Genomic DNA, 13944 nt, shown 5'->3' on the forward strand with positions numbered 1-13944 from the left:
GTTAAATTCCTTTCTCTCTACTCGTTTTTCTAGCCATTGATAAAAGGTATCCCCTGTTCTAAAATATACTGAATCTTCTTTCTCTTTCATTTTCAAGATCAATCTATCCATTTCTGCAGAATCTAAAAAAATTTTTTTAATTAACTCTTCCTCCATTGGAAAAATGTTGAGCGAATACTATTCTCGCTGCAGTTCATACATGTAAAATTAGATCTATACACTCTTTCTCATAGTTTCCTACAATTATGCCTAACAAAAATAATTCTGGCTTAAAATATCTATATATTTTTAGTGATTTTCTCTAACCATCTGTGTATTCTTGAGCAGAATCTTTTGGCTTTGGGGCATGACCACCAAAGATGGTAATAAGGGCCTGGTTCACCAAGGTGTTTTTAAGACTTTGCCAAGGTAACATGGCAACCTGTCCAGATGTCCCATCAACAGTCATCAATAGGACGGTGGATAAACCAGCCTGATGACATCTGGACACGACACCCTCAGGCTTTGCCTTAGGTTTCCATAAGCATGGACAAGTTGTATATTTCTGGGGTGTCCTCAAAAGCCCATTCAAAAACCCAACAAGCTGATTTTCAAATGCATCCTCTTCACAGCAGCATCGGAGTGAAAAAAACCTGCAGCAGGTCAAATGCTGCCCATCCCAATTTTGTTTTTTTTTCAGGAAGGGGGGAGAAGAAGAGAAGAAGTAAAGGATCTCAGGCAGCCATCCTCACTGTGAGAACCGCTCTATCACGGAATGCAAGAATCTACTCAATCCCCCGAGCATTGCGTGAAATTAGCAAGAAGCCAAAATTTGTAGAATGCACCGTAATATGAGACCCTCCAGGCCTGGCCCAGCCGGGCTCCTGGGAACTGAATTCTTATTTCACACAAGCCGTGCCAGATGTATTGACTTTTCGTTCCAGCCCAGGAAACCAAACAAAGCAATATGCAAGCTTGGTCTCCCAGCTAATTGGGTGAAAGAACCGATAACAAAGACTTAGGTTTATTTTTTTACTAAGGAAATCCTTCTTGAGCCAAAGAGGGCATTTGTTTCATTTTGTCCAGTGTTTTGAGTTGGGTTCCTTAGCCAAGAGAGGGAAGGGGAAGACAAAAGATGTTGGCATGGCTGTAGCCTCACCTAGAACCAACGTTCTCAGCCTTAAGATGTGTGTCCCAAACGTGCTTTTCCAAAAGGCAACTGGAGTTTCTTGTCTTGGGTTTTTTGTTTTGTTTTTTGGAAAGCATTTTGCTTCTCATCCAAGAAGCTTCTTCAGAACTTGGTTTTCAAAGCAAAAACCCAAGGAACTTCAGTTGCCTTTTGGAAAAGCACTTTTGGGATAAGCATGAGTCTGGATGATGGAGAATCTCCACAGATATTTAAGATGTGCGGATTTCAGCTCCCAGAACTGGCCAGCCAGATTTGGAACTGATCTGAGGGGCAGTGAAAAGATCTTATATGGATGTATCCAGAGTTTCCCGTTTCTTTTCCATAATTAGACAGTTTTGAATGAGTCACTGATGTTCCCAGTGATCCACTCTAATGGGAGATCCCAGGATCATTTCCTTCCTCATTCCCTCCTTTCCTTCCTTCCTTTCCTTCCTTCCTTCCTTTTCTTCCATCCTTCTTTCTTCCCTTCCTTCCTTCTTTTCTTCCTTCCCTTCCTTCCTTTCTCTTTCCTTCCTTTCCTTTCTCCTTCCTTTCCTTTTGTTTCCTTCTTTCCTTTCCCTTCCCTTCCTTCTTCCTTCCCCTTCCTTCCTTCCTTCCTTCCTTCCTTCCTTCCTTCCTTCCTTCCCATGTCCCTCCCTCTAACCAAAACCAACGAAGTTTACTACTATAGAATTAGGGGCAATCTCCATATGATTTCAAGTTTCACTTAAGAGAGATTGGTATCTTTCAAAACCTTTGGCCTCCTGTATATTTTTAATGAAGGAATGTGTGAAATGTTAAGGTTTTGTTTTGTTATGTTTTGAGGTCAGCGAAATCAAGTTCAAAGCAACATCACCATTCAACCATAAATATATAAATTCGTTTTTATACAGTTTTTCCTTGGTCACATAGCACATACAGAACACCGAGCGTTACACTCATAGGAACACACCCGCAGATATTTTTAGTAACGTATTTTCCTCTCTCCATATGTCCAGATTTTGAATGAATGGGACTTTGAAGTCTAAGCAATAGTCAACATGAATACTTCCTTTTCATTCAAATTACTTTGTTTAATAAACTTGAGTATCAAAATTTGTTTGATAAACATTAACACCGAGAGAGGGGGGAAAAATAATCATTAAAATCAGCGAGCAAATCCAATGTTGATCAAGAACAAAATCAAGGTAACGTCAGTCATATTGCCATCCACGGAGGGACACAGAGTTCATTTAACACTGGACACATAAAAACACATCCACATCTGAATGCACAAATTGAAAACAGAATCATTCTCTGCCAAAGAAGTCCCTCCATTCAGGCATAGGTGGTGGGACACAGTGGCGATTTCTTTGGAACTGTTTTGGTAAGATTTCATACAACCAACACAATTATAACAAAGCTACGCAAGAACAGGAGGGGAGAAGAAAGAGGGGGAAACAATCAGATGTACAATAACATAACTGAATTCTCTTGCAATGACGTTTGAGGTTTCTACGGGCCTCTGAATATTCTAGGAATTTCAAATCTGAACTCTTTATTTCTAACTCATCTTCATTTATTGCCTTTATCTCTTGATGTTCCTCAAGGGAATCTAAAGGGACATCTCCTTTAATTTTATCCTCACAAGGTAGGCTGGATGGATAGAGAAAGAAAGATGGGGGTCAAAGCCAGACTGTGAGCTTCATGGTTGAGTGAGGACTTCATCCCAGATTCCCAAGACCCAATCAAACCCCGTTAAGTCCCATGCTGCAACTTGTTCTGCTCATTTCTTGGCCTTCTACAGTACAAGAAGGAGTTAGGGAAGGATGGGAGAAGCCTAGAATTCTGATGCTTATGAGATAGGATGTCAACATCTACTGTACAAGGTATTATTCCTGCATCCTGGAACAGTCCAAGCTCCCCTCTGGTTAGCTCCTAGAAACATGATCTCATGGACCATGGACTTCTTCTGTCATCCACCTTACCTTGATGGTAAGCTACCAGCAGAAAAGTTCTTTGCAGGGGTCTTGTTCTGTTCTGAATTCCTGATCCAAAAAAAGCCCCTCTTTCTCCTTCCCTTTCCATCACTGCAACAGCATCCTTTTTGCTCAGCCTGATCAAACTCTGGAGCTATTTTAGCTGAAAGGGCCTAACAGAAGAACGCCCATAGAAATTTCCTCTCTACCATGTCATACACAATAACCCAAGTCGTGGAAGGTCATTTAGTAAATTAAAAAACAAGCTGGCAAGCTGGGCTATCATAAACTATATTATTTAGTCCTATATTTCCAGAGAAAAATTGAGCTTGAGCTATCTGAGCCAAAATCAACCAGAAAGGAACTCAAGCACATAAGACTTGATTCCATGTCTGTCCTTGATGGAAGATTCTCTACCACTGATGGTGGAAAGCCAGCCAAAGAAGGAGCACATGTTCTCATGTACAACCAACCTATTTCTCCTTTGGAAATATAGGACACCATACTTACATCATTCTCCTTTTCCTAATGAAAATAAATATACTTTAAATGAGATAAGCTATCACTGCTAGAAAAATATGTCCATAAAATGCATATTCCAATCTCATTCACCTTTTTTTTTTTAAATATTCTGGCTCAAGAAAACAGAACATAAATTCTTGGGTATAGAAAACCATTAATTTTAGATTAAAAAAATACAAACATCACCTTTAAACACCCCCCCCCCCAAACAATTTTTTGAATACACATGAAGCATTTTTTTTCTCTTTGTTTAATACCAAAAATAAAGAATTTTTATGTTTTCCAGCAAGGTTGTTCCAGGCCACAGTGATATTATACACTAGAGTAACAAGAAAAATTTTGTACATCTCACACCACTGAAACAGATGAGTTGGTTTCCCACAATAATATTTGTGGGTGACTTAAATACGTTAAAAAAAAGGTTTGGTTTTGTTTGACTTGCATATAACCTGAAGCTCGCATACCCACACTAAATCTTTTGTCAACATTCTTAAAATTATTCTCCACTTCTGTATCTTCAAGAAAACCCTCTTCCCAATACCTGCCAAGGAATTTGTGGAACCTCTGCACCCCATTGAGAATTCAGGTTTTATCTGAAGACACATCTTTGTCTTTCCCTCGGGCAGGGGTAGGCATGGAGTTGAAGTCCATGAGTCATAAAAGAGCCGAGGTTGCCTAACCCGCCCTAGGGGATAAGAATTAGCATTATTTGTCCAGTAATCTTCCTCACAGGAAGTTTTCTCATGATTTGGGGGCTCTGCTCTTGAGCCATGAAATTTAAGTAAATATAATCTACAGTAGGTGATCACCAGCCACCCCTTCTAGTTAACAGAACAGAATATAACAGAGTTGGAAGGGACCTTGGAGGTCATGTAGTCCAACCCCCTGCTCAAGCAGGAAACCCTATACCATTCCAGACAAATATTTGTCCAATCTCTTCTTAGAAGCCTCCAGTGTTGGAGCACCCACAACTTCTGGAGGCAACTTCCATTCCACTGGTAAATCGTTCTAACTTTTAGGAAATTTCCTAACAGTTCCTCCATCTCCTGTGGTATACTTTCTGAGAAAAGATGGCGGCCTTGAAGCCTATCCATCATCCATTGAAGCCTCTCCACCATGTTGCTAATTCGTCAGCAACTCTTTGAAGGGGAAGAGAAAGAAAAGAGAAAAAAAAACCACCAGTTTTAAATAATATATTGTGGAAAAAAGGAAGAGGCCGGGAAGAAAGGAAAAGGGTAGACAAAACCAAGAAACATTTAGAAAATTATGCATAGGTATACCATTTTTATTTTAATACATTTCATTAGTCTGCACCCCCACTAGGAGAAATAAAAACGCCATAGTCTTTGCATGATCCCATTTCATTGTCACTACAGCAGTCTCTTATATCGGATTATTGGTAAATCTAGTCCCCCCCACAAAAAAGAGAGAGATAATAAAATGCTAGGCAAAAGAATAAAAAGGAAAGCTCAATAACTTGATGGTGTAAAAAAAAAAAAAAACCAACCCAAAATAAAACAAAAAAAAACTTAAGGCGCCCGGATGGATTTTTTTTTTTAATAGACTTTTAAATCACCGCCAAGCCAAACAATACAATAAAATAAAAAATTTTTAAAAGCCCACTCTAGATTCTGCCCTGGGCATTTGATACATTCCTGCTCTTGGTGGTTGCCATTGTTGTCACCATTGTTGTTGTTGTTGTTGTTTGTGTGCGTGTGCCTCCAAAGTCCATCTGAATCTGTCCGTCAGCTTCCGGCCTTAGGCACATTCCTCCAGAAAAATAAATCTGACAAGAGGGGAATAAAATAAAAGCACCATTGACAGTTCTCAGGAAGTCTGCTGTCTGCTTAGAGTTCGTTATTCGTCCTCCTCTTTCTTCTTGTTCCTTTCACGTCGTCATCGTCTCTCAATTTCACGAATAGGGAAACGTCGTTATTATTTTTGCAGACTGCTACAATACTTGCTGCGATGTCATATTTAAACAACTATACATTTGTCCCTCGTGTTCTGGTGAAGTGTGTGTGCATGTCTCTGTGTCTGTGTGTGTGTGGTTGTGTGTTTTTCTCTCCCCCCCTCCCTTCTCTCTCTCTCTCTCCCGCTCTCTCTTTAAACCAGTTTGCCCCCTCCCCCCAGATAGGAAGATGAGTGAAGTGTTATCCAGAAAGCACCATACAGCGTAGGTTCAGGAATGTAACAAATCCTGTACATTCGAGTCCCAGAAAGAAATATTTTCTAGCTTATTTTCACCTGACATCTGTAAAAGAAAAAGAAAAAAAGAAAAAGACATCCGTAATTAAAGAATCGTTGAATCGAGTCATTATTTGCTGGAGATCGTAAATCAGGCTAAAGAGTACCAGCCTCGGATATAGATACCTTCCATCCAAGCAGGTCTCAAATCTCTAGAAAAAAAATAAAGAGATGAAGTTTCTATCCATCAATTCTGGGTCTGTCTTCCCCGTTTTCCATGCTCCAAATATAAGAGACTCATAAAGCTGGCAGCTTCATTCACCTGACTTGAGAATTAAAATCTGAAGACTATCGTAAGGTCGGAGGTCCACCTGATGTGGCAAAGAGAGGGGGTGCCTTTGGGGTGGATTTGAAATTTTGAGGCCATCTCATGAACTTCCTGTCATGAAGACCAAGTCACAAAAATGTTCCCAAATCAGAAGGTTACCTAGCACCCCAATGAGTCTTCTAGGAGACATTCAACAATGCCCATTTAATTATGCCCATATTTTAGGGAAATGGGCTCTCCTTGAGTAACACTCACTAGTCATCTTTATTTTTCGAATTAGGGATGCCTTGGTAACAACCATTTTTGGTAAACAATTACCTCTTCCCAAGACCGTAGTTTGATTCTGTGACAGGTCAGTTTCTTACCTAGCTTTCTTTTCGTTAAAGGAATGACTTTAAAACATGCAGCCAGCCACAAGTCAGCAAACTAGCCATTGCAAAAAATTTCCAACCCAAGAAAAATGGACATCCCTCTGTAAGGTCCTCAATTCCTTTGGAATCAACCATAATTACATATCAGCCCTGATTAGCCTCCATTATCAATCATTTTTAAAGCACCAGGGGTAGCATCTGCAGGGGTAGCTTTAAAGAGAGGAGAATGAGCTTAGCTTAGCCAATCATATTTGATTGCTGGATTGCTCCCGGCAACAGCCAATGCCCAAAATCTTAAAAAATGATCAGACACAGGAGGGGTGATAGTCAAATTTGTTTTTCTACTGGTGGTGATCTTAAAGGCAGTTTCCATATATGGGTCATACCTGGTCACGGACTCCATTTTAAGGAGGGTTTTAACTTTTTCCATCGTTTTTTACCTTTTTTCATATGTCTACCTGTTGACATAATGGCGGCATTGGTATATGTTACAAATAAGCCACAAAGGGCATGCATTTATGGAAGTAAAGGAATAAAATAAACGGTTCCCAGAGAAAAAACATTGCAATTAACTGAAGGTTTTTACAGAATAACCTGTTGATCCGAACCAGAGTTAAAAAGAACTGATGAGGTTCTTAGCTACTTGCTTAAGGTAGAAATTCAAATTAATGTATCCGATGAAGGAGAGCAGAACCACCTTTCTAAGTGGTTCACTGTTGGTCTGTTCTTGCTATTAGAAGGATTTTCTTAACATCCAGATAGAATTTTGAGGACTCTTAGAGCCAGAAATCCATGTTCTCCTTTGAGGACCATGGCAAACAACCACTGAGAGGACAACAAGCCCAAATTCTACCTTCTCATGACCAATTCCTTCATCTGTCCTTGAACAGTTTAATTTCCCACCCCTATCCATCTTTTTGGTGTCCACTCTGGTTTGTCTAAATTCTTCTCAAGAGGCCCAGAATTGGACACAAGACCTTTGGAAAAGACATATCCCCCACTCTAAGATTTATAACATGTAAATTTAAGCGATATGAACTATTTTCCACTGCTGTGGTTATCAGAGGCAGGTTTCTCATTTCCAGATATTTAATGCTCAAGACCCCTGGAGAACGTCAAAACACAGTTGTCATCCTCAACACCAACAATTTCACTCTCTTAGTCCACTCCTGCTTACCTGTTTCTTCTTCCCGAAAATCTGGATTGGAATTTGACATTATACAAGTGCATTCCATGTGCTCTTCTAACTTCACCAGAACTTCCTTTAATTTGGGTTTTCTTCTAACATATTCCACTTTGGCCACCTAAGAAGAAAATAATATTCAGGAACTTGTTAGCCAAACAGTAGCCAAGAACAAGATCTGGAGCACTTCTTTGGAGAAGAATTCTGTGGCTTAGTTTGTGGATTGTTCACGCTTTGCAGGGTAGTATCCCTAAACTCGCCGAGAAGCAAACAAAAATCTCCTTCTAATTAACCCTCATTATTTGGGGCAGAACTGTTCAACTCCAATACTCATTTCCTTTCCAAATCTGTGATAAAATAATCGCTGCTATGGGAAAACTGCCTCCAAAACGACGTCTTTGAAAGTGAGATTTAAGATTCAAAGCAAGGGGAAAAAAAGGGAAGCATAGCTTCATACGGTTGTTGTGTCACCACCAATAACCGCTTTCAGGGTTTAAGTGGAATTTTTCTAACTTGGACTTGGGATCTTGTAAAGCCTCTGTTTTACACCCCAAACTCTCCCTCACCCTTCTGTTACAAAGAACTTGTTGGCATAATCTTCTGGAAAAGGAAGGGATCATTCATCAGCCGGATATTGTCCAAGATAACTTGGCGGGCATTTATGATGTGAGTGGCATTCAGCCAATTTTTGCTCAGGTCTGACTTTGTCGCTTAGCACAATTTCCCTGGTTCAAGTGAAATTATTTTTAAAGAGTTCTTTGCAGCTGGAGGGACAGTATTTTGGCAAGGCAAGATATACTTGAATATGCTTTAAAAAAAAACTTTTAAAAAATGGCAAAGGGACCAACATTTACTGCCCTGAAACATGGACTTCTGTGACAGATGATTTACCAGCATTGGGTGGACGATATTTTGCAAATTAAAGAATTTATACACATGTTAATTGTCACACAAGTATTGGATTTGTAATTGCTTTTTTTTCTTAATGAAAACTGTAGGATCCATTTTCTCCTTACGCCAATAAGAAGTTTCATTCTTAGATCCGGTTTCATAGGCACCCAACCTCCCTTGAATCTATCCAAAGTCACATCTAATGTTACAAAATCCACCCTAAACCACTTTCAGCCAACTGCTCTAGATGCAAGGTTAACAGGCATAAATCAAAACTGAAAACTAAAGAGGAAAGCAAGTCTATTTCTTAGCTGACCCAGCTGGGTTGTGGATGTATTTACACATAAGCACACACTCTTTGTCAGCCTCACAAGGCAAGAAGCACACCCATAAGTATCAGCTCTAATTTTACTGTAAGGTTACAGGAAGAGATTCTTGCAAGTCTGAAAATATATCTCTCCCCCCACCTTTACAATCCAAGAAACTAGGGATAATTCCTTCTCAGATGTTTGCCAGCCAGCATGCCTGGCTGAGGAATTCTGGGAGTTGAAGTCCACAAGTCATAAAAGGGCCAAGTTTGAAGACCCCTGGTCTTTATCTATAGCTCTTTCTCCTGTCTCCCAAGGTGATTCTCACATACCATTACTGATTAGTCTGCCAGATTGGTGTATTGCAAGGTTCTGTTCATTCAACTTGGTAATAAAGACAGAGCTAATATTTCTGGGTGTGCTTCTTGTCTGGACTACTTTGAAGGGCTAATATCAATCTTGCACGTTTGAAAGAAAGAAAATATGAAATCCTTTTTCCCCCTCACCTTCACAGTCCAATAAACTAGGGAGGGTTCCTTCTCAGATGTTTGCCATGCCCATATTCCTTCTGTGGGCTCAGCTGCCTCTTATCTAATTATTGTCTATTTGCCGGCTACTTCTTCTCTCAAAGTCATACCTACATACACGATATTCCTGTTCATGTTCATAAATCATTATCAAATTGTACAATCCTGATGGCCAGGATGACTCCCACTCTGTTGAGGCAATATTTTTCCTAAACAACTCATCCTTGGCCTTGCAGAAAGAAGCTTGAGATGATTAACAAACCATTACCTCAAAAAGATAGATGGGAGAAGTAATTAAAAATCACCAACTCTAGCCATCTGAAAGAGAAGCAGCTTCCCTAGAACTCAAACTGGAAGTTCATCCAGATGTTTTGCAACTGTTGAGAAAGCAACTTCTCTAAGGGCATAAGTGCTTGCCCTTTTGATCACCAGAGAGACAAAGAGGCATGGTTAGAATGCTGTATTGCAGGTTAATTCTGCCCACTGCCAGGAGTTCAATCCTGAACAACTTAAGGTTGACTCAGCCTTTCATCCTTCTGAGGTCAGTAAAATGAGGACCCAGATTGTTGGGGGCAATCTGCTGACTCTGTAAACCACCTAGAGAGGGCTGTAAAAGCACTGTTAAGTGGTATATAAGTCTAAGTGCTATTGCTATATTTGAATCCCTTTCCAAACTGTTAATTTTGGGAGGACTGATTTGGTTAGAATGACTGACCTGTCCATCAAGCTTTGACACCCATAAACTTGCTTTCTCTGTCATAGTCAGACAAAATGAAAATAGAGAAGGAAAGGAATCTAGTGCCACTTTGAGTCATCTAACATCAAAGGATGACTAAGCTGTCTCATTTACAACAAAACACAGATCAAGACCTCGGTTAACAAAGATCTAGACAGAACCCCAGAGATGATACAACACTTTCACACCAGACAGTCTGATGTGAAATGTTAACACTTTCAGGTTATCATCAGATGTTCAGTGACAGTGAATCAACACCAAAGGTTGCAACACCAGAAATAAATTGCAATCCAATGAGGTTAGGATGCCTGCATTTGTTTTGCCCCACAAGGTTGACCATCTCTACACATGTAAAACCACTGACTATGCAATATTCTAAATATATTATAGGAAAACATGCTTGAACGACTGTCCAAAAAAGCAAACTGCAAAGAGCATTTAGTTTTGCATATTTAGTCTGCAAGCACCTCTTTCATGTCAAGTTAAATCCCCCCAGCAATTCTCTAGAAATTTTGGACCTGGCTTGGTTTACGATGCTCACAGTTTCCTGGTTGAATCTATAGTGAAGTCTGTTCCATGTGTTGGTTGTGAAATTAAGGCATTTTCATCAGGTCTTCTGACTGCTAGTTGGTGTTTATGGATGCGTCTTTTGCTTCTGTCCTACATAGTGCCCGTTACAGTCCTTACCCTTATGTTGTAGATGACTCCTCGTTTTTGAAGATGATTTGTGGTTGAGCTTGGTTGTTTTCTTGCAGATATTTCATTACCCAAACTAGGTAACATCATCAGTGCTAGAAGGGAGTAGAATATGTAGAGGAGGAGGAGGAGGAGGAGGAGGAGGAGGAGGAGGAGGAGGAGGAGGAGGAGGAGGGGTCCTTTGTGCAGTTTGGTGGTTTTCTTGCAGGAGTTTCATTAGCCAAACTTGGTAACATGCTAGAAGGGAGGGGGGTTTACTCTCTTTCTACATACAAGTGGCTTGTCTTGACATGGAGCATATAAACAGGAAGCAAACCCATCTCCCTTCTAACACTGATGATGGTACCCAGTTTGGTAATGAAATGTCTGCAAGAAAACAAGCAAGCTCAGATATCACTGAGGTTCCTACAGTCACTGTCCTCCTCCTCCCCCTCCTCCTCCCCCTCCTCTCCTTCCTCCGCCCCCCCCTGCAAACTCCACTCTCTTCTAGCACTGATGATGTTGCCCAGTTGGGTCGTGAAACATCTGTAAGAAAGCACCCAAGCTCAGAGAGCACCAAAGATCCCTCAGTCTTCCTCTTTCTTCCTTCTCCTCCTCCTCCTCTCTTCTCCTCAAACACCTCTCCCTTCTAGCACTGATGTTGTTACCCAGTTGGATTGCGAAACATCTGTAAGAAGGCACATAAGCTCAGAGGGCACCAAGGACTCCTGATTTCAACCCTGAGCTATGAATATTCTCCTTTATTGGTCCTAGTCTTTCTTTTGGGGCTGCTGAGTCTTTTGGTTTCCTTAGTCTTTTCCTTGTCTGTGCAATCATTTCTGAGAGGGCCTTCAGATGCTGACACGTTGCCTTCTTCTTCTTCCTAAGAAACTAGATCCCTCCCTCCTTACTAGTGAAGGGCCTTTTGGAATTGGCCCTTCCCTCCTTTTACAATGGTATTTTCTCGCTGGAAGACCAGAGCGGATTAACCACAGCACGAAGGGACTGACAGTCCATTGAACTCAGCCATTCCAAAAGGTTGGCAGAGGTCAGAGGGCCACAGGTTTGACATTCTGCTGGGGTTTAAATAGACAACACAAAGCCAGAGAAGCACAAAAGGAACAGCTGAGCAGCCCAGCTTGTTTGCCTAATGCATCTCGAGAAAGGACGGTTGGGTTACATTTTGGGGAGAAAGGAATTAGCTGATGGAGATGTTTGGAAAAGCAGAGGTATTTACAGCCTTCGTCTCTCCTCTCAAAAAAGCAGGACCAAAGACAGCGTTTGAATCCTATGCTGGATGGGGACATTGCAGAGGGATCCCGTTACTCAAAGACAATTGGATAAATAGAGAGGCGTCGTTAATGGAGCCACTGAGATCTTCACTGCCAAGATCTGTTTAATATAGAACTATTAGCTCCATCAGATGGAAGAGGAGTAGAAGAAAGAAGAGAAGAAAAAAGGGATAGAAAACAGGAGGAGGAGGAGAAAGAAGAAAGAGAAGAAATGGGGAACGGGAGGAAAGGAGAGAAGAAGAGAAGAAGAAGGGAAGTAGACGAAAGAAGAAAAGTAAGAGGAATAGGAAAGAGGAGGAGGAGCAGGAGGTGGTGGTGGTGATTCCCACCATTCTCCATTAGCAGTCTTCCAACATTTGAAGGACTTTCACAGAAAAGGGGCGAGGATATTCTCCACAGCACCTGAGAACAGGACAAGAACCAACGGGTGGAAGCTCATCAGAAGATGATCCAATCTGGAAATAAGGAGGAATTTCCTAACAGTGAGAACTAATAATCAATGGAACAGCTGGCCTCCTGGAATTGTGGGTGCTCCATTGATGGAGGTTTCCAAGAAAAGATTGGACAACCAGTTGTCCAGGATGGCATAAGGGCTCCTGCCTTGGATAGGGAGTTGGACTAGGAGACCTCTAAGGTCTCTTTCAGCCCTAGGATTCTAGGATTCCATCAAACTAGGTTGCCACCATCCTCCATCATAGCTATGCCTTGGATTAGGGGTGCGGTATCGCCTTTATATTCCCTATCCTTGAATTAATGTGGTCCGACATCACTAGTTGGACCACCATCAACACGTCAGAGTTACAAGTACTTTTATTTCAAGGAAGGTGACCATGAAAGCCCACTGGCCTCCCTAGAAAGGAGAAGCGAATGTAAGAAGAATTTGGATGAATCATTAAGTCTAGTATTTATTCGGAAGTTCCAGAGGAGGGCAGGGGAGAGGCTCAAAGCCCAAGTAACAAAACCGAAGAAAAACAGATCCTAAAAATAACACCAAAAGCCGCAACCACTAATTGCCCACTTAAAATCTTAGGAGAATAAAAAGCATTTCCATTTGACTGGTCCCACAAAAGGCTGCACCGATTGAGACAAGCAATGGATCGGCATATCGGTCCAGGTTTGGAAGAATTGTGTTAATCGTTTTTTTTTTTTAATCTAGATTGGTTTTTCACACTAATTAACCAGTTCCCAATCCTGCCCAAATCTATATTTCTCAGACTTTTGCATTCTCCTGGTCCCAGAGAGAAAAAGAACAATTCTTCTATTCCTCTTCTTCCTATTACTCCCTCTTTGTCTCACTCTTCCTCCTCCTCCTCCTCTTCTTCTTCTTCTTCTTCCTCCTCCTTCCTTCCTCCTTGCCCTCCTCCTCCTCCTCCTCTTCTTCTTCTTCTTCTTCTTCTTCTTCTCCTTCTCCTTCTCCTTCTTCTTCTTCTTCTCCTTCTCCTTCTCCTTCCTTTTCTTTTTCCTTCCTTCCTTCCTTCCTTCCTTCCTTCCTTCCTTCCTTCCTTCCTTCCTCCTCATCCTTCTCCTCCTCCTCCATCTGATGGAATAAACCTAAAGGCTCCCTAAGTCACTGGAAGTACACTGAGGACTGACAATCCCCATCTTGTCAATAAAACAAAACTAAGAAACAGAGGGCTTTCCGCTAAAAAATTAAATAAGTAAAAGGGTCCTAACATAAACTTGACACTGTGAAAAGAGAACAAGGGAAGCTTTTAACTCTCTTCTGGGAATAGGCAAAAGCAAAATCTTGACCACTTTCTGCATGACCCCCAAAAGAGAATCTTCAGGGATTATGGGACACAGGGCCCATTCATCCCCC

At 41.1% G+C, this 13944-nt stretch overlaps 1 protein-coding gene across 3 annotated transcripts in view; it reads right to left on the reverse strand.

Moving 5' to 3' along the window:
• Positions 1–2017: 2017 nt before the first annotated feature.
• The window catches only part of PDGFA (platelet derived growth factor subunit A), a 41462-nt gene continuing 29535 nt past the window's right edge, over positions 2018–13944 (reverse strand). The window contains exons 5-7 of one of the 3 annotated variants that reach the window (XM_039360466.1): positions 7691–7817; positions 6900–6971; positions 2018–5881 (exon numbers count right to left, since the gene is read on the reverse strand). In XM_039360466.1, the coding sequence (XP_039216400.1) occupies positions 6904–6971; positions 7691–7817 (195 nt within the window). In that variant the 3' untranslated portion in view covers positions 2018–5881; positions 6900–6903. Of the gene's footprint in view, positions 6027–6899; positions 6972–7690; positions 7818–13944 lie in introns of all 3 variants that reach the window. The other 2 variants (XM_039360468.1, XM_039360467.1) reach the window with 2 other exon arrangements.

Source organism: Crotalus tigris, unplaced genomic scaffold (assembly GCF_016545835.1).
Source record: "Crotalus tigris isolate CLP2741 ecotype Arizona unplaced genomic scaffold, ASM1654583v1 scf7180000019173.45859301935:6455823, whole genome shotgun sequence".
Lineage (NCBI taxonomy): Eukaryota > Metazoa > Chordata > Lepidosauria > Squamata > Viperidae > Crotalus > Crotalus tigris.